Source organism: Haliotis rubra, unplaced genomic scaffold (genome assembly GCF_003918875.1).
Source record: "Haliotis rubra isolate DU_JTF1 unplaced genomic scaffold, ASM391887v1 Scf524, whole genome shotgun sequence".
Lineage (NCBI taxonomy): Eukaryota > Metazoa > Mollusca > Gastropoda > Lepetellida > Haliotidae > Haliotis > Haliotis rubra.
The window spans coordinates 421,626-446,458 of record NW_025767218.1 but is presented as its reverse complement, the minus strand read 5'-3'; the positions used below and the strand labels follow the sequence as shown (position 1 = coordinate 446,458).

At 43.3% G+C, this 24,833-nt stretch overlaps 2 protein-coding genes across 3 annotated transcripts in view; one reads left to right on the top strand and one right to left on the bottom strand.

Annotated features, from left to right (window-relative positions):
• The window catches only part of LOC124252805 (peroxynitrite isomerase THAP4-like), a 31,115-nt gene extending 7,767 nt beyond the window's left edge, over positions 1-23,348 (top strand). The window contains exons 5-6 of one of the 2 annotated variants that reach the window (XR_006892031.1): positions 901-1,506; positions 23,233-23,348. Coding sequence is in view for 1 of the 2 variants with exons in the window: in XM_046686480.1 (XP_046542436.1) it covers positions 901-1,044 (144 nt within the window). In the remaining variant the exon portion in view is untranslated. Of the gene's footprint in view, positions 1-900; positions 2,636-23,232 lie in introns of those variants that run through there. The other variant, XM_046686480.1, reaches the window with a different exon arrangement.
• On the bottom strand, positions 11,740-15,350 carry LOC124252804. Its single transcript, XM_046686479.1, has 2 exons — positions 14,410-15,350; positions 11,740-12,206 (listed from the first exon to the last, which is right to left on the bottom strand). Exons 1-2 carry the CDS (start codon positions 15,272-15,274, stop codon positions 11,803-11,805), a joined length of 1,269 nt encoding a protein of 422 aa, XP_046542435.1. The 5' UTR covers positions 15,275-15,350; the 3' UTR covers positions 11,740-11,802.
• Positions 23,349-24,833: the final 1,485 nt, after the last annotated feature.

The following is a 24,833-nucleotide window of genomic DNA, read 5'->3' as shown; positions in this document are numbered from 1 at the left end:
CTGGACCAGACAATCCACTGATTGACATCATGAGCATCGATCTACGCAATTGGGATACGCTGACATGTGTCAACCAAGTAAGCGAGCCCGACCACCAGATCCCGTCAGTTTACTCTTACGACAAGCATGGGCTGCTTAAGACGATTTTTACCTCATTCTTCATAAGCTGAAGCGGAAGCAGTTGGGTAGAAGTGGTAGCAGTTGTTGTAGTGCTAGTGGTGATGGTAGCAGTTCTTGTGGAGGTAATTGCAGTAGTAGTGGAAGTGATACTGGAAGGGGCAGTGGTCGTGGTCGTGGTAATTTACGACAGTGGTCGTGGTAGTGGTAGTGGTAATGGTCGTAGTCGTTTTCCTGGTCGTGGTAGTGGTAGTAATCGTGTAATGGTAGTAGTTGTGGCAGTGGTCGTGGCAGTGGTCCTGTTCGTGGTCGTGGTCGTGGTCGTGGCAGTGGTAGTGGTAGTTATCGTGTAATGGTAGTAGTCGTGGCAGTGGTCGTGGTCGTGGTCGTGGCTCTGGTAGTGGTCGTGGTCATGGCAGTAGTCCTCGTCGTGGCAGTGGTAGTGGTCGTGATCGTGGCAGGGTAGTTGCAGTGGTCGTGGCAGTGGTCGTGGTCATGGTCGTGGTCATGGTAATGGTCTTGGTAGTGGTAGTGGTAGTGGTCGTGGCAGTGGTCGTGGTCATGGTCGTGGTCATGGTAATGGTCTTGGCAGTGGTAGAGGTAGTGGTCGTGGCAGTGGTCGTGGTAATGGTCGTGGTCGTGGTAGTGGTCTCGTGGTAGTGGTCGTGGTCGTGGCAGTGGTCGTGGTCGTGGCGGTGGTAGTGGTCATGGTCGTGGTAGTGGAAATGGTGGTAGAAGCTGTTAATGTAGGATGATTACCAGCAGCTGTTATATTTGCTCCAGATTAAACGTCTCATTCGACGTGACGGGGACAGCCTGGAGCAGACGTTGTGGATGGCAACGGAAAAGACGCCCCTGACGCAGCACCTGAACATCCGTTACTCCAGGATACAAGAGGATGCCGCCGAACTGAAGAGCGTGCTGTGACCTAGCTAGAGTCACAGTTCAGAACCACACGCGTCTATTACATGCTTAAACACACTGAACCACTGTGATAGCGTAAAGGCTCTTTTTCGTCTTTTAGATTGGTTGTATGGGTTGTAAGAACCAAAGCTGAATGGAAGTCATTTAATTGGATATGTATGTTTATTCAGATTGGCTGTGCATGTATTTGTACAAATTAATTTAATTAGCATGCATATGATTTGTGTGTAATCAAGGTCATCTCTTTATGAAAGGCGTTTCAAGCAAATACAGTTTTCATTTAACTTCGAAGCAGATGCTGTAAATTGAAAATGTGTTCTTAGAATTGAGAAACGAAAAGCATGTCCTGTGACCAGCCCGCAATCAAAGTCCAGGATTGTAGACTTGAGACACACCTGGTCTATTGCATATACTGAAGCCCTTTCCAAGAAAATGGGGGCGGTGGGGTAGCCTAGTGGTTAAAGCGTTCGCTCGTCACGCCGGGTTCGATTCCCCACTTGGGTACAATTTGTGAAGCCCATTTCTGGTGTCCCCCGCCGTTCTATTGCTGAAATATTGCTAAGAACGGCGTACAACCATACACAGACAGTCAGTCCAACAAAATGCGTGATTTCATTTTGATTTTGTCGTATAAAGTAATATTGATTCTGATTTGGAACTGACAACAATTATGTTTTTCGCCAGATTCTGTTTTCATGGCATGGTAATGTTTATTTTTAAATGTGTTTGTTTGTTCGTTGTTAAATGCCGCACAACAGCAGTTTTCCAGCTGTATGACGGCAGCATCTAATTAAAGGTCTGGACCAGACAATCCAGTGATTTACATCATCTTCTCAATGGGGCTACCCGATCACGTTAATCGCCTACAACAAGCATGGGGTGCTGGAGATCAATTCTAACCAAGATCGTCAGGAGTTTTTGTAAGGTCGATATGCTCAAAGGACACCATTATGGGGTGTGCTGTACAATGTATGTGGTCTCGCGTAGATCAATGCTCATTCTGTTGATCGCTTGATTGTCTGGTCGAAACTCGATGATTTACATGCCGCCGCCATATAGCTGGGATATTGCTCAGTGCGGCATTAAACAATAAACCAACCAACCAACCATGGTGGATTGGAGTTCCATACCTCGTGCCACCTGCTTATGTGTGGTAATGTGGTCCCCTGACGATGTGTTGTTAATAAATCTGTCTGCCTCATTCTTTGCGTCCTCAACGTTGGAGTTCACCAGATTCATTTGCTTGTCATTGCATAATCGGGTCTGCCTTTAGAAGAGATTTCTTCTGGATGTGGAAAAGGGTTTGTTACATTTATTTGTCGACTATGTTCACATCCGACTAAAGCTAAAAAGTTGACTTATGTTGAGTTTGACATTATGGCTGATTAAATTCATGATTGTTCAATTTGACATTATCGTTGATTATATCCATGAATGTTCAATTTGACGTTATGGCTGATTAAATCCATGAATATTCAGTTTGACGTTATAGCTGATTAAATCCATGAATGTTCAATTTGACATTATGGCTCATTAAATCCATGATTGTTTGATCAATTTGACATTATGGCTGATTAAATCCATGAATGTTCAATTTGACATTATGGCTCATTAAATCCATGATTGTTTGATCAATTTGACATTATGGCTGATTAAATCCATGAATGTTCAATTTGACATTATGGCTGATTAAATCCATGATTGATTGATCAATTTGACATTATGGCTGATTAAATCCATGAATGAATGTGAATTTTAGCATTTTAAATCTGATTAAATTTGACGTGCCTGATTAAATCCACGAATGTTCAGTTTGACGTTATGCCTGATTAAATCCATGAATGTTCAATTTGACGTTATGCCTGATTAAATCCACGAATGTTCAGTTTGACGTTATGCCTGATTAAATCCACGAATGTTCAATTTGACGTTATGCCTGATTAAATCCACGAATGTCACATTGATGGCGTCATAATGGTTACAGTTATGACGTCAGACTGCTAATATCTCAGTCACATTGGTATTGGACCTTGCTTGACTTGCCGAAAGCTGAGAGTCATCACACTGTAGGTAGTTTCTATGAATCTATGTTGGAGAGTAATAAACAGAATACTAAAGTCGCTTCCGTGAAATACCATTTTATGAAACTCATGAAAGATTTAGTATCAAACTCGCTTTCGATCGTTTGATACCAAATCATTAACTCGTTTGATAAAAATGGTATTACACGGAAGGTCGTTTAGTATCCTCTATATATTTGTTGAAAATAATGTCTCCTCCCTGCATGGAACTTCTGTCTGCAGAGAGGACAAGTTACAGGGTATTGTTTGTTATCATCTTACCACACATGCTATTGCAAGAATAAGCCCGTGACTTCTTCGTATTCTGGGTGGGGATCACAAAACTGTGCCCAAACTATAAACAGCGCGAAATATAGAAATGTACCCATTGTAAAACAGTGTTTCAGCTGTGTGACATTATTTCGTTAAAGACCTGGTATGATGAAGAGGGATGAGGTTTATGTATAGACAACGTCTTTATTGCAATTGATGCTACGTTTCTATGTATATGACAGCACCGTTATCAAAGAGGGAACAAGTTATATTGTTTGACATCATTACAGCAATGGATAGACGTTTTCTGTGTGGGTGCTAATACCGTTCAAGATTAAGAATATTCTTTCGAGTCTTCTTGTAATTAATCTGACAAGCATTACCTTCATACAATACAAGTTTAAATATACCTATATGTTACACACACGTACTACTTTCGAGTCTTCTTGTCAATGTAATTAATATAAGCATTTCCTTCATGCAACACACGTTTAAATCTACCTACATACTCACACACACGTACTACTTTCGAGTCTTCTTGTCAATGTAAATAATATAAGCATTGCCCTCATGCAACACACGTTTAAATCTACCTATATATTTACACACACGTACTACTTTCGAGTCTTCTTGTCAATGTAAATAATATAAGCATTGCCCTCATGCAACACACGTTTAATCTACCTATGTATATCAATTACACACACGTTTAAATCTACTTTCACAGTCTTCTTGTCAATGTAAATAATATAAGCATTGCCCTCATGCAACACACGTTTAATCTACCTATATATTTACACACACGTACTACTTTCGAGTCTTCTTGTCAATGTAAATAATATAAGCATTGCCTTCATACAACATACCAAGTTGCTACCAATATGTTTAAATCTACCTGTATATTCACACACACCTACTACTTCGAGTCTTCTTGTCAATGTAATTAATATAAGCATTACCTTCATACAACACAAGTTTAAATCTACCTGTATATTCACACACACCTACTACTTCGAGTCTTCTTGTCAATGTAATTAATATGACAAGAGGTGCCCTCATGCAACACAGGTTCAAATCTACCTATATTTACATCACGTCCGAGAACTAAACATTCCAATGTATTTGTACTTGTAATTACCTACAGAATATCATGTTACTTGACCAGCTGTTCACAGCTACACACCAGTGAATAAATTATGACTGGCTGTCAATGCCAGTCACGTCTAAACTGTCTGTGAAGCAGAACAAACAGTTATAATATCGTGTTTCATTTGGTCGTCACTGTCGTTGTTGAAAACCAGCATGACAACATCAGGAAACAGCAAAGTCAGAGGTCACTGACTATTAAAGTCTCGAGGCTAGGTAATTATTCATAACTCTGGGAACATAACGCCGATTACAGTATAACTGACTGACTGAGTTTGGTTTTACGCCGCTTTTAGCAATATTCCAGCAACATCACGTCGGGGGACACCAGAAATGGGCTTCACATATTGTACCGATGTGGGGACTCGAACCCGGGTCTTCGGCGTGACGAGCTAACGCTTTAACCACTAGGCTACCCCACCGCCCCGATTACATCATAAACAACGCTATAATAATCAATGCCCTCATTCAAGGCACAGCCGACTCTATCTGTATGTAGATGTATATACATTGGGGAACCTGCTGATGTATTGTGTTTCTATAACCAGCGTATCTCGTCACTGGCAGCTACACAGCTTGTAGTATTTAAGACTGAATGTTAATTCAGAAGTTGTTACGTTTTATATAACTGAGGCAAACAAGACATGCCTAGAATTAAGTGTTACCACTTAACAGTTATGTTGGAACCTCGTTACAGTATCGTATTTCGGTTGGTGGTCGTAGTCCATGTAGGTTGTAGCACATACGGCAGTTAGGCTCTCGTGGCATACATACAGCAGTTACATCCCTTTGTTACCTGAAGAATGTGTGTTTATATAATAATATGTATGTGTGTGTGTGTGTGTGTGTGTGTGTGTGTGTGTGTGTGTGTGTGTGCGTAATAGTTAAAGCGCCGTTCGTTACGCTGATATACATCCCCACATAGCAATAAAAATGCAAATTGCTACAAGCGGCGTTAAACTATACTAACAAGTGATCTTTTCGGGTATATAAGCAATATATATGGATGTTGACATTATTGTTTATACATACTTATATATATTATATGTATATAAGTAGCTATATAAGCAATAAATAAGCAAATTGATGTTTATGAAGGATCATATTTATACAATATACTAATATACTAGTATATCATTTCCCTCCAACAATTTTATCTTCAGCGAGCAATTACTGTAGACGCATATGCTGATTATGTATACACGTCTTTCGTGCCTCATGTTCTGTTTGGAATACCAAATGCTGCCAATTGATTCGGGGCATGGACATAGCATCTATTTCCATTGATGAAGTCGTTGATGTAGAAGTGGTTGTGGAATGCGTCGAGAATGCATGACAGCACATTGTCACCCGAGGCAATAAATACAGAGACATCCCTTGAATACAAGCCGTCATACGTGTGCATTTTTGTATATGTGTGAGAACAGTTTGCTAAATGAATATTTACGAAGCATAGTGACATATTATGTTTGAAGCAAAATGAAATATTTATGAAGCCAAACAAACGTATTTGTAATGTAGCTATGTTGGGGTATAGTTCAGTTATTGTATATATTTCTGTCGTCGTTGTAGAAGCGGTAGGCTTTGACGTAGCTGGATGTTTATAACATTTTCGTCACGTGGCATCCTGTGACATCCCGTTGTTACGTGACACATGTGATCATATGTTGCGTATTTATTTGTGCCAATATACATTTTTATAGCGTCCTGTTACGTATGTGCATACATTTGAATCAATACATCATTTGTAGCTGGGGTTTCTTTTTCATTTTATTGCCTGTTTATTCGTCGCAGTTCAGTTCAGTTTGTCATAGGTATAGCAGTAATTATATTGCTTCACACATAAAAGTCGTTTTCTGATTGGCTGAGCGCTCTTCTATTATTTTCAATGTACCCCGCTTACAAGCGCGTAACATTTTCTACGTACCCTGCTTGGAATGCCGAACTCATTTGGTACTTCGTAGTAGTAATTCTTTATCTCGAATAACATTGAATAACGTATGATGTACGGAAATTACCGATAGTTTGCGAATGCAAATACATGGAAGGGAGATGACTCTAAATTTGTTTTTCTTCTCGTCTTGTCGCCTGGTACTCCATACTATGATCCGATACCCGTGCTTCAAACAGTTCAAAATTACCATTGAGGTGTTCGGTAAGATAAATACGTTGTTCACTGGTCCCTCGGGGCCCATGGGTTCAGGCTCAGGGAACATAAACAAACATCGAGGATACATCAGCCCATGTCCCCCTCGAGACCAGTGAACAACTTATAATGTCAAACTAATTTCAGGTTTTTTTATCTGTCGCAATGTATAGTACCTTTTTACGTCAATGCATGCTCAGTGACTTTGTGAGTGAGTGGGTTAATGGGTTTGATGCTACCTTGAACAGACGCACAGACCCAGACGGATTTTACTTTTGCCCCAGCCAGATTTGGCGTCTGGACCTCTGAACAGTACTTTCGGGCATAAAAATAAATCAACATTCATTGCGAATATTGAACTCGCAAAAACGACTGACCATAGACCGGTTAGGGGAAGCAACTCCTCTTAATCACTTGACTGCAAACTACATACATCATAAATATGTATGATATGCATTACCACCGTCAATACGTTTGTGTGCAATAAGTCTGTGTCTCAAAGGATCATTCACAGACCCTTGAACCGCTGAGGATGACAGGTTATTGTGGCAGTAACAGCTGTTGTATTTATAGCAGGTGTTACAGCAACATCAGTGTCTCTCTTAGCTGCAGCTGCCCCGATACAGGAGGATGCAGATGGACTGAACACGCCACGATACAGGAGGATGCAGATGGACTGAAGACGCCCTGATACAGGAGGATGCAGATGGACTGAAGACGCCCCGATACAGGAGGATGCAGATGGACTGAAGACGCCCCGATACAGGAGGATGCAGATGGACTGAAGACGCCCTGATACAGGAGGATGCAGATGGACTGAAGACGCCCCGATACAGGAGGATGCAGATGGACTGAAGACGCCCGATACAGGAGGATGCAGATGGACTGAAGACGCCCTGATACAGGAGGATGCAGATGGACTGAAGACGCCCCGATACAGGAGGATGCAGATGGACTGAAGACGCCCCGATACAGGAGGATGCAGATGGACTGAAGACGCCCCGATACAGGAGGATGCAGATGGACTGAAGACGCCCCGATACAGGAGGATGCAGATGGACTGAAGACGCCACGATACAGGAGGATGCAGATGGACTGAAGACGCCCTGATACAGGAGGATGCAGATGGACTGAAGACGCCCCGATACAGGAGGATGCAGATGGACTGAAGACGCCCCGATACAGGAGGATGCAGATGGACTGAAGACGCCCCGATACAGGAGGATGCAGATGGACTGAAGACGCCCCGATACAGGAGGATGCAGATGGACTGAAGACGCCACGATACAGGAGGATGCAGATGGACTGAAGACGCCCCCGATACAGGAGGATGCAGATGGACTGAAGACGCCCTGATACAAGAGGATGCAGATGGACTGAAGACACCCCGATACAGGAGGATGCAGATGGACTGAAGACGCCCTGATACAGGAGGATGCAGATGGACTGAAGACACCCTGATACAGGAGGATGCAGATGGACTGAAGACGCCCCGATACAAGGAGGATGCAGATGGACTGTAGACACCACGATACTGAGGATGCAGATGGACTGAAGACGCCCCGATACAGGAGGATGCAGATGGACTGAAGACGCCCCGATACAGGAGGATGCAGATGGACTGAAGACGCCCTGATACAGGAGGATGCAGATGGACTGAAGACGCCCCGATACAGGAGGATGCAGATGGACTGAAGACGCCCCGATACAGGAGGATGCAGATGGACTGAAGACGCCACGATACAGGAGGATGCAGATGGACTGAAGACGCCCCATACAGGAGGATGCAGATGGACTGAAGACGCCCCATACAGGAGGATGCAGATGGACTGAAGACGCCCCGATACAGGAGGATGCAGATGGACTGAAGACGCCACGATACAGGAGGATGCAGATTGACTGAAGACGCCCCGATACAGGAGGATGCAGATGGACTGAAGACGCCCTGATACAAGAGGATGCAGATGGACTGAAGACGCCCTGATACAAGAGGATGCAGATGGACTGAAGACACCCCGATACAGGAGGATGCAGATGGACTGAAGACGCCCTGATACAGGAGGATGCAGATGGACTGAAGACACCCCGATACAGGAGGATGCAGATGGACTGAAGACGCCCCGATACAGGAGGATGCAGATGGACTGTAGACACCACGATACTGGAGGATGCAGATGGACTGAAGACGCCCCGATACAGGAGGATGCAGATGGACTGAAGACGCCCCGATACAGGAAGATGCAGATGGACTGAAGACACCCCGATACAGGAGGATGCAGATGGACTGAAGACGCCCCGATACAGGAGGATGCAGATGGACTGAAGACACCCCGATACAGGAGGATGCAGATGGACTGAAGACGCCCTGATACAGGAGGATGCAGATGGACTGTAGACACCACGATACTGGAGGATGCAGATGGACTGAAGACGCCCCGATACAGGAGGATGCAGATGGACTGAAGACACCCCGATACAGGAGGATGCAGATGGACTGAAGACGCTTGATACAGGAGGATGCAGATGGACTGAAGACACCCCCGATACAGGAGGATGCAGATGGACTGAAGACGCCCCGATACAAGAGGATGCAGATGGACTGTAGACACCACGATACTGGAGGATGCAGATGGACTGAAGACGCCCCGATACAGGAGGATGCAGATGGACTGAAGACGCCATGACACAGGATGCAGATGGACTGAAGACGCCCCGATACAGGAGGATGCAGATGGACTGAAGACGCCCCGATACAGGAGGATGCAGATGGACTGAAGACGCCCCCATACAGGAGGATGCAGATGGACTGAAGACGCCACGATACAGGAGGATGCAGATGGACTGAAGACGCCACGATACAGGAGGATGCAGATGGACTGAAGACGCCCCCATACAGGAGGATGCAGATGGACTGAAGACGCCCCGATACAGGAGGATGCAGATGGACTGAAGACGCCACGATACAGGAGGATGCAGATTGACTGAAGACGCCCCGATACAGGAGGATGCAGATGGACTGAAGACGCCCCGATACAAGAAGGATGCAGATGGACTGAAGACGCCCTGATACAAGAGGATGCAGATGGACTGAAGACACCCCGATACAGGAGGATGCAGATGGACTGAAGACGCCCCGATACAGGAGGATGCAGATGGACTGAAGACACCCCGATACAGGAGGATGCAGATGGACTGAAGACGCCCCGATACAGGAGGATGCAGATGGACTGTAGACACCACGATACTGGAGGATGCAGATGGACTGAAGACGCCCTGATACAGGAGGATGCAGATGGACTGAAGACGCCCCGATACAGGAAGATGCAAGATGGACTGAAGACACCCCGATACAGGAGGATGCAGATGGACTGAAGACGCCCCGATACAGGAGGATGCAGATGGACTGAAAGACACCCCGATACAGGAGGATGCAGATGGACTGAAGACCCCCGATACAGGAGGATGCAGATGGACTGTAGACACCACGATACTGGAGGATGCAGATGGACTGAAGACGCCCCGATACAGGAGGATGCAGATGGACTGAAGACGCCATGACACAGGATGCAGATGGACTGAAGACGCCCCGATACAGGAGGATGCAGATGGACTGAAGACGCCCCGATACAGGAGGATGCAGATGGACTGAAGACGCCCCATACAGGAGGATGCAGATGGACTGAAGACGCCACGATACAGGAGGATGCAGATGGACTGAAGACGCCACGATACAGGAGGATGCAGATGGACTGAAGACGCCCCCCATACAGGAGGATGCAGATGGACTGAAGACGCCCCGATACAGGAGGATGCAGATGGACTGAAGACGCCACGATACAGGAGGATGCAGATTGACTGAAGACGCCCCGATACAGGAGGATGCAGATGGACTGAAGACGCCCTGATACAAGAGGATGCAGATGGACTGAAGACGCCCTGATACAAGAGGATGCAGATGGACTGAAGACACCCCCGATACAGGAGGATGCAGATGGACTGAAGACGCCCCGATACAGGAGGATGCAGATGGACTGAAGACGCCCTGATACAGGAGGATGCAGATGGACTGAAGACGCCCCGATACAGGAGGATGCAGATGGACTGAAGACGCCACGATACAGGAGGATGCAGATGGACTGAAGACGCCCCGATACAGGAGGATGCAGATGGACTGAAGACGCCTCGATACAAGAGGATGCAGATGGACTGAAGACGCCCCGGTACAGGAGGATGCAGATGGACTGAAGACGCCCCGATACAGGAGGATGCAGATGGACTGAAGACGCCCCGATACAGGAGGATGCAGATGGACTGAAGACGCCCCGATACAGTAGGATGCAGATGGACTGAAGACGCCCCTGACACAAAGGGTAGCTGTACTGCCTCGGTCTGTGGCATTCTCGCGGTTACAGTTCCGCTTCCTTTACTTGAGTCTATTACAAGCATGATAGGCAGACTGGATCAATGTGATAGCACGAACTGTTTATGGTCCTGAACTTTGTTAGGATGTGTTGCTTGTACCGAATTTGAATTCAGTGGCAATAGGACGATGATATATATCACCGTGAAAATCTGCTTAGTGTGTAAAATATATTTTTGGTAACAAATCAGGATCATCTTTTTCCTTTCCTTGTGTTTTTACAGCTGAGACAACCTTTACATACAAATCTGAAACGATTCAACAAAAATTAAAATCGAACAATTATCGAATTCAGAATCGATTCAGAGATACTCAAATGGTTTCTAACAGACAGTAAGAAAGTAAAATTGTTCACAACATTCTGAAAAATAATTAATTAAAATTTCTCACACAATTCTGATTTGTTCTCAAAGTCTGGTTACGGGAGCTGTATTATTAGTTGTTGTTTGTGATAGGTTCAACATCCAATTACACCCATGAAGATCCGGGTTATAATTGTCGTAGAAGGCGATTAACGGGATCGGGTGGTCAGGCTCGCTGACTTGGTTGACACATGTCATTGTGTCCGAATTGTGCTCTTTATGTTGATCACCTTCCACCTCAGCTGGAATATTGCTGAGTGTGGTGTTAAGTAACAAACAAACAAACAAACGTTCAACTGCTACATTTGATATGACTTCTAATACAGTTCAGGATAACAAAACAAATTTATCAATCTACTGACAGCATGACCCCACCAAAGTATGACGACATATTGCCATCATAGAGGTTGTGTGTCGACGACACCTCCACCCAAACCTCCTCCCCTTGCTGAGATGATCAACAGCAACAGCAGAACTATCAGCGACGTAAATATTGGAGTCCGTCGCCACGTACCCGCCTGCCATGGACACTCTCCCGGACTTCATGATGTACACGTTCATGTTGGTGTTGGACTCGACCATCTCCAGCTTGGTCCAGAACATGTAGGTTCCAGACTCCGGCGCTGAGAACCTTCCCGTGGTGGTGTTAAAGGCAGATCCGGCGTTGTACAGGGTCTTAATGAATGTCAGGGCAGTGAATGCAGGTGTCTTGCTTGTTGGGCTGGAAACTTGGAATGCCACGTTTCTGGTCTTTGATGCTGAGGTAAAACAAATGAATGAATTATTAAAAGAAAGAGCTGAAGACGCCCCTGGCACAGGAGGATGCAGCTGTATTGAAGACGTCCCTGATACAGTGAGTTTAGTTTTACGCCGCTTTTAGCAATATTCCAGCAATGTCACGGCGGGGGACCATAAATTAGCTTCACACATTGTACCCATGTGGGGAATCGAACCCAGGCCTTCGACGTGACGAGCGAACGCTTTAACCACTAGGCTACCCTAGTTTATATCACATCAGCAATATTTCGAGGAAATAGATAGGGAACAGTTGATGAACGAGCTGCCTTAGACGTCACAATGCATTCTGCAGAGTTGCGTCCCTTAGATGGGTCAGAAACCTATGACTGGTTAGTTTGACTAATCTATGTGCCTTTGTTTCTGGGGTTGTCAGCAGCCCGAGTGATAGTAAATGTCCAATGTGTTTTCGTATTAGTTCCAGCTCTGTCGTTTTGAAAGATGACGTCGAGTGAGTGAGTTTAGTTTTGTGCCGCTTTTAGCAATATTCCAGCAATATCATGGCCGGGGACACCAGATATGGGCTTCACACATTGTACCCATGTGTGGAATAGAACCCGTGTCTTCGGCGTGACGAGCGAACGCTTTAACCACTAGGCTTCCCCTTCACCCCAGATGACGTCGAGGTGGCCTTATAATAACACCTCTACCGGGCTCTGAAACCTACTTCACAAATATGGCAGTGATGGCTATATATAGTGAGTCCTTATTCATAACCTTGTATTTCTGCTGACGTCATCCGTGGTATTCAAGGCTGATGTTATTTATCGTATGTGTGTATTATTACACCTCGCTGGGTATGCCAGCCGCGGTAGCCATATGTTCTTGCTCCTCAAAACACAAAATATGACCAGGTCTAGTGAATTGTGGGGCACAAAATATACATGTCACTATCTTTCCGGGGGTTGTTTTTGCGATGATATCGGTTTTTTACCTCCATGTAACCCTTACACTTAAGTAAAACGTAGTAACATGGAAATTACCCTTTGAACGTATGAAGTTAATGTTGCTTCTTCCATATATGCTTCGCTTAATTCGTTTTTGACATGCTCTATTATTCTTACAAACTGCATATTTGTCTCTGAAAAGTCTTTCTCCTCTGAAATTAACGTACTGTGGGAGATCAAGTTTGACCTTGTTGCTCTTTATGATAATATTTACACAGGCCTTATTCTCAGAAATTATGTGAATACCATTGGTGATAGCAACATTTGCACTATGGCAGTCCGCTTTATAATCTGCTGACTAATGAGCTCTTTCATGCTCTGTCGAGCTTCTTTAGTTTGATGTCAAATGATTTAGCTGGCTTTTTATCCAATCAGGTGTCTACGCTGGGAAGTTGAGCGTACATATCACAAGGCTTCTACCACAACTCACTTCCGCTTCTTTTATCTAACCGATTAAACTTGGCAACACAATTGTTGCAGAGGTACCCTGAAAGAGGTAAAAGAGTTCTTGCATATTTTTTTTAGGATTTCAGACCTGTCAATAATTTGTCTGTATACGATTTTTCCACTAAATATGAGTCACACAGCGAGCAAACCTTCGCAGCTGCGGCCGTCATCTTTGTTAACGCTGGCAAGCTCGGTTGTACTTGTTTATCTGATTGTCTACTGTAACAAGGCGGAGCCATCAACGGGAGGTAATACAATTATCGGACCGAGCCGTATATGCATCCAGAGTACTAGTGGAGATTTATCGAACGTATACCCTGGAGACTATCGAGGATGAACAATAAGGTTACAAACCTCATTTGTCCTAACGAAGCTTTATGTTGTACTGCATAGATTCTATCGAGAACCTTTCAATGCATCTGAGATAATAAACTCTACACACAGTTCCAGACTACGACTCAGTCTGGCATAAAAATCAAATATGTCAGTGTGAGATAACTCATATCATATACTATCAGTCTCTACAAAGTGCACACGAAAAACATTGAATATCAAACAATATCTTCAGCTTGACGAGCGGAAGCTTTCACCATTAGGCTACCCCGCATCTCAGATAACAACCATAGACACAGTTCTAGACTACATCTCAGTTTTCCACGCAAAGTTTCTTGCCGATAATTTAGAATAATATGTCATATCATATACTGTCAGTCTCTACAAAGTGCACAGGAAAAACATTGAATATCAAACAATATGCTTAGCGGTAACTTACCAAGTGCCGCCACCAACTTCTTATTGTCCTCAGATTGTGTTTTGACAGCGGCCAGGTCAGCTGACAAAGTCTCCAGGCTGATATTCGTCGTGTGAACATCCGCCAACAACTTCAGATCTTGTTTAACCTTTGCCAAAGACTGCTTGTTATCCTGGGACTGGTTCTTCACAGCGGACAGGTCACCTCTCAAAGTCGTGACGTCAGTACTCGTTGAGATGAAATTATTCTGTGTCAGAAGCAGACCTGCAGATGTTGAGTTCAGTTCCAGTTCCAGCCTCATCAGTTGTTGCGATGTACTTTGTGTCAGCGTCTTTGTCGACTGGAGTTCGGCTTGTTGCTGTGTTATAAGCTGGATAGCTGATGACGTATTCTGGATACATCTGTCTGTCTCTCTCTTTACATCATCAACAGTAGCGTTTACTAGACTGAGTTGTTTGCCCAACATATTGACGTCCGTCTGAAATGCATTTACCTGTGCCGTGTTCATCTTGACGTCGTGGCTGATCCAATCCAAGATTGTTAAGTTCAACTGATTATTAGTGTTACTGGTAATCCGTTTCATGTCATTCATTTCTGATTTCAACACAGCGATATCATTGGAGGATAGCTTCAGTTCTGCTTTTAGGGAATCCACTTCCTTTGTCAAAGTCGCAATTTGAGCAGCTGATTGTGCCTTGCTGACCTGTAGATCTGTTTGTAACTGTCCAGTGGTTTTCTGAAGAGTGGTCACAGTCTGTTCAAGGAGGGTAACGTGACTCAGAGAGGCTTGAGACATCTGTACTACCATCTGGCTTTTTATGGGCAGAATCAACCCAGAAATAGACCCACATAGTAAAACACATAGCGACAGAACGGCGAGGTACATTATGCGTGTGAGTTGGTTGGTGTTTTAGCAGGCTGTTTTTTTATCTCCAGGAGCTTGGTCAGGTGGGAAACGTTCACCTGCTACAACTGTACGAGATTTCTGGCACTCCTATCAGTATTGCACATCACAGATACAATGGTGTCACACAGTATAGTTTTATCTCAATTCATTTAGTTTCACAGTGAATAAATGGCCCATATTTTCTGTGAGTGAGTGAGTTTGGTTTTACACCCCTTTTAGCAATACTCCAGCAATATCACGGCGGGGGACACCAGAAATGGGCTTCACACAAAGTACCATGTGGGGAATCGAACCCGGACCTTCGGCGTGACGAGCGAACGCTTCAATCCCTGGGCTACCCCACCGCGCTATATTTTGGGGGAGGACAGTACACTACAGTTATAACGAACTAACGACTAATTTTACTTCGTTAGCACAGTAATTCATTAAAAGCAGTTTCACTAAAATACACAGCAAGTGGACGGGACAAAGAGAAATGTTACATCGGTCAGTTCGTCATAAGTGTGTTCGCCTTTTCCATTATGATTTCATATCGCGCTTAATGTGCACACAATAAAATATGTGATTAAAGAAAACACATGAATGATATCTGGAACTTCACCAATAAAATCAAAACCAACCATATTTTTGTGGAAAATACAAACTTCATAAGGAGTCTGAATTGGGATTCCTATTTGAATTTCCATAAGAGACACCCAGATACTTAGCATTATGCTTCAGCATTATTCCACGCGGATGCAGAATAAATGCATGTAGGACCATGCCTCATCAAATATATACATTCAGTAACATCACCCCAGTTCAAATGCGTATAAAACAGTCTGGACTATTGTCTGACGCTGATTCCAGGGAGCGTTAAGAACAAACATTATTTCATTGATCATCGAGTGAGTGGGTGAGTTTAGTTTTACGTCGCTTTTAGCAATATTCCAGCAATATCACGGCGGAGGATACCAGAAATGGGCTTCACACATTGTAACCTAGACTAAGGCTTAGTCTACGAATATATATAATTTTGATAGTAACAAACAAGCCCATTTATATTGAAAAGGAGCCCCAGGGAGACCAGAGATTCAGAACCTGAGGAAATCTAGGCTTGCATTATTTAGGGCTTTAGCACTGCAGAGAGGGCTTGGCAGTAGGGGAATTAATGTGGTTCAGGGACGGTGAGACAGACTAATTGTACCCATGTGGGGAATCGAACCCGAACCTTTGTCGAACGCTTCAACCACTGGACTACCCCACCGCCCCCATTGATCATCGAAAAGCAGTGACGACAACAGGTATTAGCATTCATGCCATGTCATACCGGTAGCTCCAGCTTTTGTTTCCTCAACTCGTACAGAAGTATTCCTGTGAATCAACGTCGATCTGTAAACAAAGCATATAGTCTGTTTGCAGTGAAAACATACCGATGAATTTCACTTTAAACAAAAACTAAATCAAGTTATGTGAAATTAAGATTGCGAATCCTCATTATTTTACCTTGCCAAATGAACATTTTAACCTCAGAATTTTATTCAACTTAGGATAAAAGTTGTTTAACAAACGATCATAATTCAAATCGCTATTATTGGTTTGTATTACAAGGGGGTGAGCGCAGTAGATGGAACAGTGAAATAAATGCACGTGCGGTATGTGATGAGCGTTAACTAAAACCAACCCTACTTGTTCTCGGTGTTTCATTTAAAGTGCATACCCCTTTGTAATGCAAACCAATAATGGCGATTTCAAACTATGATCGTTTGTTAAACATCTTTTATCCTAAGTTGAATAAAATTCTGAGATTTGAATGTTCAATTGGCAGGGTAAAATTATGAGAATTCATAATCTTAATTTCACTTTATTCGATTAACCTTTTTGTTTAGAGTGAAATTCATCGGTACTATAATTGATAAATATTCTGAAGCACTGACAGTAGGTGGCAGCAAATGAATGAAGCGTTCGTTAAATTCAAATGGCCTCCCTTTGCTCTGTTAGCTCTGTTCCAATTATGTTACCTCTCCAAGGTGGAATTACCCAATTCGTGGATTGTCTGTAACAGTTTCTATATCAGAGGGACTTGAATGCGATGCGAAGCCATTTGCCATCTGACTGGAATCCTAAATTCCTGAGCAACGGAATCAACAATTTCTCAACATTCGTGTTTTGTTTGTTTATATATTGGTTTACGCCGCAAGCAACAATATTCCAGCTATATGGCGGTGGTCTGTAAATAATCGAGTCTATACCAGACAACCCAAAGATCAGCAGCATGAGTACCAATCTACGCAATTGGGATGGGATGACATGTGTCAACCAAGTAAGCGAGTCTGAACACCCGATCCCGTTAATCGCCTCTTACGACAAGCATGGGCTGCTGAAGACCAATTCGTCACAGGTTCGACGTTCGTGAGTTCACTGAAGGGCATTTATATTTTGCTGCTGCCACATATCTGACTCCTGTATTGCCTATTGACTTTTGTAAACCTAATCATTTATAAGTAAAATTTTGATATGTTTTTCTTTTGTTAGCATACTCTTAAAAACCTGAAATTTCAATTTGGATAGGAAGTATAAGCGTCAACAAACGTTTCAAGGACAGACATCTTATGAACGCACCACCATTTCTCTTATCACGACCCCTAAACACAACGCATGGGATGCACGTGCACAATGCAGTAGCCCCATACACGTGCATGGGGTGTCATTCTTGATTTTGACGGTTTTCAAGGTCGATAAGTCACTGTAGACCATTAATTTTGTCAATCATCTTGCATCACACAGTTGTTAGTGTTTGTTTCTAGCCGTTGTTTGTTTTAAAATGAAAACCGTCCACATACAAATTCCCCGTCATACACCAATCATCTTTGGCGTCTCATCTTTCAAGAGCGATTACTGTACAAACAACTATGGTCATAAGGAAGTACAAGTGGTGATGCACTCTCCAAACATTCATAATTATCATATCAACATTGATTGACTCTGATATATATCCCGATTCTTTTCAATCGCAAATTAAAAATGAAGTTCACCTACTTTTTTAAAGAGTACATTTGAATAATCGGGTGCAGTTGTCTTCTAATTTCACAGTTTAGTTGAGCTCGCGATACCGTCTTGGTTAACTAACTTACGCGTTTCATAATCACCAGGCAGAAAACACTGGATGGTTATGCTTTGTCCTCTTCCTTTGTGTTTTGTCAACAAGATGGATTACGTTGTCATGGAGACATATAACATTATCGATCATATTGCGATGGCATAACCTTTCCGATTAGCATTTGGTATGTTACAGCTGTTTGAGTAACCCTCTCAAACTGAGTACGAGATGAAATTAACGTTAATTAAGACTTCAGCTCCAAAGGGATTTTCTAAGTATTGTGTACTCAAAAACTACGATGTATACCGTACTTAGACGCACACTACCCTAATTGACAAACGCGAAAGAAAACATTTTAACGTTTGCGAAAAATAACTAATTATAATATTAATATTGTTGATGGGAATGTACTGCTGGATGGTACAGCGATGGGAGTAAACCTGGTGAAGTCCTTCACCACGTGTGCCCAGAGTCTGTCATTTGTGGAGAAGCTTTCAGAGAAACCCTTGCATCGTGTGTACATGCAGTGTGTGGAACAGAATAGCAATCCAACCGACTCCTTCGCCTGGATGAAATCTGCTTGTCTAAAATGTGAAACTGAGGGCTTTCTTTTTTGCTGCTCAAGACCAGTCACTTCCCACTCGCAACCGCCAAAATATCAATATGAAATGTCGACTTTGTAATGAATTCACAGAGACTGTCCAACACCTTGTCAGTGGATGCCCTTCCTTGGCACAAAAAGCATATCTTAAAAGACATGATGGCATGACTCGCTGCTTTTATTACCGTCTCCGCCATGCCTGTGGATTTGACTCCGAGGTCCATCCTTGGTACGACCCTGAGTATGTTCGGGCGTCATGGAAAATGATGCTTTCAAACTTCTGTGGAATAGGCCCATATACAGCCTTTGAAATGTCTCGCTTGCATCCCAAGTACACTGTCGCCAGACTCCCCATTGTTCTGGGTGCCCTTGTTTTGGTACCTCCTGATCTCTTGGCGCAGATCAGGAGAGTGCCCGGGTTCTCCACCGGGAGCACAACCCTTCTGACACTCTGGGTAATGCAGAAGGCTGCAGTGTTGGGGAGCCTTCATATTCTCCGGACAGTTCTTGGTGGGTTCGACTAGGCAGCGTTTCCTGGGAGAAGTCCCATTCGCTGTCTGGGCTGCGTGTAGAGGGGGCAAGGGCCCTGAGCTGATGATGAGCCTTACCAGCCTGACTGTGCCAGGATCACCCGAACACTGTCTGCGGCATTTTCATCTTAATCGATAAAACATAAAAATAATAATGGTACATTTATCGAAGCACCCAAACAATCTGATTATTTTTGCCCCGGATAACTCAAGATGCCTGTTAGGCGCTAGAGGGTTATAGTCACATGACTTTATCCCACCGGGTACCCATTTTTCTGCTGGGTGAACAGAGGCAATATGGAACAACCTCACTGCGTCGAGAGAATTGTTTGTTTTGTTAGTTACTTTGCTCGCTTGCTTTTCGTTTAACGCGGACTCGGTATCCGCCCAGCTACATGGGATACGATGACATGCATCGGCCAACACAGCAATTCGCACATCGGGATTTGTGAACATACTACAAAACATATACCGAAAGCAGATAAATCAGCTTTTAAGAGGTAAATATTTATTGATTCTGTACCATCTCGAGACCATCTTTGATTTTCAGTTGGCAAATGCGTTTTCTTGAATAGATCGGCTAAGGAGATATTTCATGCGTATTTTGTTTCAACGATTGTTCGATGATCTAAGTACCTGCCAGTCAAATCCCACTGAACACCACAAGAAGTGCCGTGTCGCCGTTCCTCTCTGAAATGCCACCATTTGGAAAAGAACTCTTTAATTGAGTGAGTGAGTGAATGAGTGAGTGAGTGAATTTGGTTTTACGCCGCTTTAAGCAATATTCCAGCAATATCACGACGGGGGATACTAGAAATGGGCTTCACACATGATACCCACGTGGCGAATCGAACCCGGAACCTCCCTAGACTGGTAAAGGCAAACTATGGTGAGATTTTGATGGTGAACATCGTATTGAGATATCGGAGAATGTTATCCGTGGAAAGAAAACGTCGTTTGTAAAAATATTCGGTTAGGCTGTTTCACTCCAAACCGAAACATGAGTCTCATTAACCAATTCAGACAATGACCTACTTTTCAGCCGATCCGAATTTTCTCGTGTGAAAGTGAAAAGAGACACTACAAACAACTATGGTTATACTGAATTCCAATTCCTTGTTTCATAAGAAAATGGTATTTACAAATGAATTTTAACAACATCGTATTTCTATATTTGAAGGCGAGGTTTAGGCAGCAAGACCTTAACTAAGACGTCACAGATTGCCCCTGTTTGATGAGGTAGTAAAATTATACACAATTCATCTGGCTCACTGGTTGCACCTGTTATGTGTTCTTTGCGCTCATTCAGTGTATTTTTATAACGCACAATGTGATTGATATAATATCAAGTCCGTACCAGTCCGCCAAACATTTCTACCAGCCGAGCCTCGTTTTGAGATTTCCACGATTTCTAGATTTCCGTTTGTGAAAGCACGTTGTACGACAGAGCACGCTTGCCCGACGTGTTTGCAAGGATTAGAAGGAGCGTAGTGTTGCAATATACAAGAGCATAGATATATCAAATAATATTGATTAACATGTATATATCCAGTTGAATGAATTGGTCTCAAAATTCTGGACTGGTTATTGTACTAAGTTGCGCAATAGGACGGAACCCAGTCAGCAGGAAACGAGACTGTTGTGTAATCAATGTTTTGACACGTGATTACAGAGAAGTGAACCTGTGAAGATCCGGGGTAGAATAGGTCTTCAGCAACCATTGCTTGCTACAAAAGGCGACTATGCTTGTCGTAAGAGGCGACTAACGGGATCGGGTGGTCATGCTCGCTGACTTGGTTGACACATGTCATCGGTTCCCAATTGCGCAGATCGATGCTCATGTTGTTGATCATTGGATTGTATGGTCCAGACTAGATTAGTTACAGACCGCCACCATATAGCTGGAATTTTGCTGAGTGCGGCGTTAAACAACAAACAACCAATCCTCAATCTCTCATCTCAGTCGGACTACTAGTATAGATCAATGTAAACAGGGGTATTTATTTCTATCTATAATATACCCTTTAAAAAGGTAGAGGAACTTCAGTTTTAATTTACGATTAATAAACTTGGGAGATATATTGGAGTCAATCAATGTTGATATGATAATAATGAATGTTTTGAGAGTGCCCTTCCTTATGACTATAGCTGGTTGTACAGTAATATGGTGTAAGACGTGAACTTTGCATGTGTACGATTTTCATTTTCAAACACTCACAACTGTGTGATGCAAGATGATTGTCCAAATTAATGGTCTACAGTGATTTTTCGACCTTCTTGAAAACCGTCAAAATCAAGAATGACACCCCATGCACGTGTATGGGGGTACTGCGTTGTGCACGTGCATCCCATGCGTTGTGTTTAGGGGTGGTGATAAAGACAAATGATGGTGTGGTCATATGTCTGTCTTTCAAAAGTTTGTTAACGCTTATACTTCCTATCCAAATTGAAAGTGTTAAAAGTTTATAATAAATTCATATACCTCCGGAGGTTTTAGTCTGTTTGGGTTAAAATTAAACCAATGAATCACAATCTAACTCCAAATAGGTTCATGATGAAACGTTCATTTCAACGCAGATTGTAATGAAACATCAGCCCAACTCTGGAAAGATGTCTGATAATGTTTGTCTCCAAAATAGAAAAGTTAAATTATCAATCATTTTCTTTTGATTTTCCGTGTGAAGTTTTGCGAGGGTAGAATAACAGTAGTCCTGTTGCAGGAACAGCCGCAAGGGCGGGAAGCACGTGCTATTGTGACGTCACATCAAGCGCGGCCAATTGACTGTAGGCGTTAGTGTTTATGAACACCTTTAACGGAGCAATGACCTTCGGGGCGACGTCACCTGCATCCATTATGCGCCAGTATCATACAGCTTACATGTATACAGTTCGTGTTAACTGTTCTGTAAGGCAGTGTTGAGTTTCATCTCACCAGGTCAAAAGTAAACGCAAACAAAGATTTAGCATCTTTGATGATACTTGTGCTTAGGTGCGGAGGTAAAAGGTCATTCGACCGTGAACTTTAGACCTCATTTAACTCACTGCCAATAATGAAGTGGCGGAACTGAATAGCACTTCACGGGAAATACAGATGCAAGGTTAACCGTCTATTTTAGTGAGTGAGTATGGTTTTACGCCCTTTTTAGTAATATTCCATCAACATTACGGCTGTGACATCAGAAATTGACTTCACACACTTTAGCAATGAGGGGAATCGAACCAGAGTCTTCAAAATGACGCGCGAACGCTTTAACCACAAGGCTACCCAACCGCCGTTATCACCAATATTCCAATTGCTTGACGACAGTCTGTATATGATCGGATCTGGACCAGACAATCCAGTCTTTGAGATCATACAATCAATCTACGTATTTTGGATACAATAACATGTGTGACCACCCGATCCCGTCAACCGCTTCTTACGACAAGCAGACCATTTGCAAAAGAGCTGTTCAAACCCGGATAGTCATGGTAATACGGTTTGTGTGATCCCGATAATTACCTCGACTCTGTTATGGTCAAGTTAGGCCGTCGAGGTTCGTATGATTCCGACGTCAAACATCGATCATATCGATAATGTGATGACAACAGCAAAGACCAACCAATACACAATCTACGCTGGGGCTGTGTAATCATTACGTCATAAAGGCCAGCACTACCAGAATAACATCATGCGTTCTCTTCCGAACACCATCATTGGGGTGGTGGGGTAGCCTAGTGGTTAAAGCGTTCGCTCGTCACGCCGGAGACGCGGGTTCGATTCCCCACATGGGTACAATGTGTGAAGCCCATTTCTGGTGTCCCTTGCCGTAATACTGCTGCAATATTGCGAAGAGCGGCGTATTTCAAGTTGAAATCTGAAGTTAATGTAACGAATTAACAAAACATACGGAAGGTTTTGAGGGCAATTCGCTTTGGGTTTTTTAAAATTTTAATTGGAAATTTCAAGACACTTAGTTGAAATTAAAACATGTACTCTGTACAAATATAGTCCGAGGTAGGTAATTAGCTTGAATTTTCAAGAAAATAAGTTGAAATTGTAAGAAACTAAGCTGAAATTTGAGCATAGCATCTTGAAAGTTTTACTTAGCATCTTGACATTTCCAGAAACAAAACAAACAAAAACCAAAAACAAATGGTTCTGAAACTAAATGGTTTCCGTACGTAATAGAAGAAAGAGCAAAGAAATGACGCATTGAAAGTCTCACGTGCGTATGAGAAGATATAGACTTCCCCTCCTTGCACTTCTTGCTCTACTATCACCACTCCCTCGACATCTGTTTGTTATTCCCCAAACAAAATCTCCCACTGACATGCTTCCCTTGAGTCATTACGTAAGCAGTGGTGGTATTACGACACAAGGAGATATACTTAGACTGGAAACAGACCAGAATACAGGCACAGCTGTGAGTGGCCCAAGTTTAGATCCAATGTAGGGTGTTTTTCACACGAGGGTACCGTTTCAGAAATTACGCAAGATCATACTTGCCGATTATTCCGCCTGAATGGGGAAGCGCTTCGATGCTGACCTCGAGTGGGTGTAGACCCTTGTAGATGTGATGGTGCCAAGCCTCAGAATTTCTGTGCATGCAGAAGTTATAATGTAAGGAAACCAAGGCGATTATTCTGGCGAGGAACAAAGAGGGTGAGTGAGTGAGGTTTACGCCGCTTTTAGCAATATTCCAAGAATATCACGGCGGGGGACACCAGAAATGGGCTTCGCACATTATACCCATGTACCCAATCGAACTCGTGTCTCGGTGTCATTGGTTTTGTACATGGCATAAATTTAAGGGGGGTTAATCACATTGTACGTTCTCCTCCATAAAATATCATCATCATCACACACCCTCTCCCCCCACTCCCCGCCGTAGCCATAAGTTATGAACGTCCCTTAGCATCACAACACTGCCAAGTCCACTACAGACTAACGTTTAGTCTCTGAATAGATATATTTTTGATAGTAACAAATACACCCATTTAAATTGAAAAGGAGCCCCAGTCAGATGGGAAATTCAGAACCTGAGGGAATTTAGACTTGCTTCATTAAGGGCTTTAGCACTGCAGGGGGGTGGGGGGTGGCAGTAGGGAAAATAATGTGGTTCAGGGACTGACGAACGCCACTACAGCATCAACGGCGTTAAACAGAGCAATTTGTCATTATTCATCAAAGTCTCAATATTGCAAGTAGCAGGCCTCCATGACAACCAGTGAGACGAAAGGTTAAATACGTAACTGGAATGTTGTTTATCTGTTTGTGGCGCCTTTATAAGTATGACTAGAAATTATTGAGAATTTTAGGAATATGTTTAATTGGATTTCTAGTAT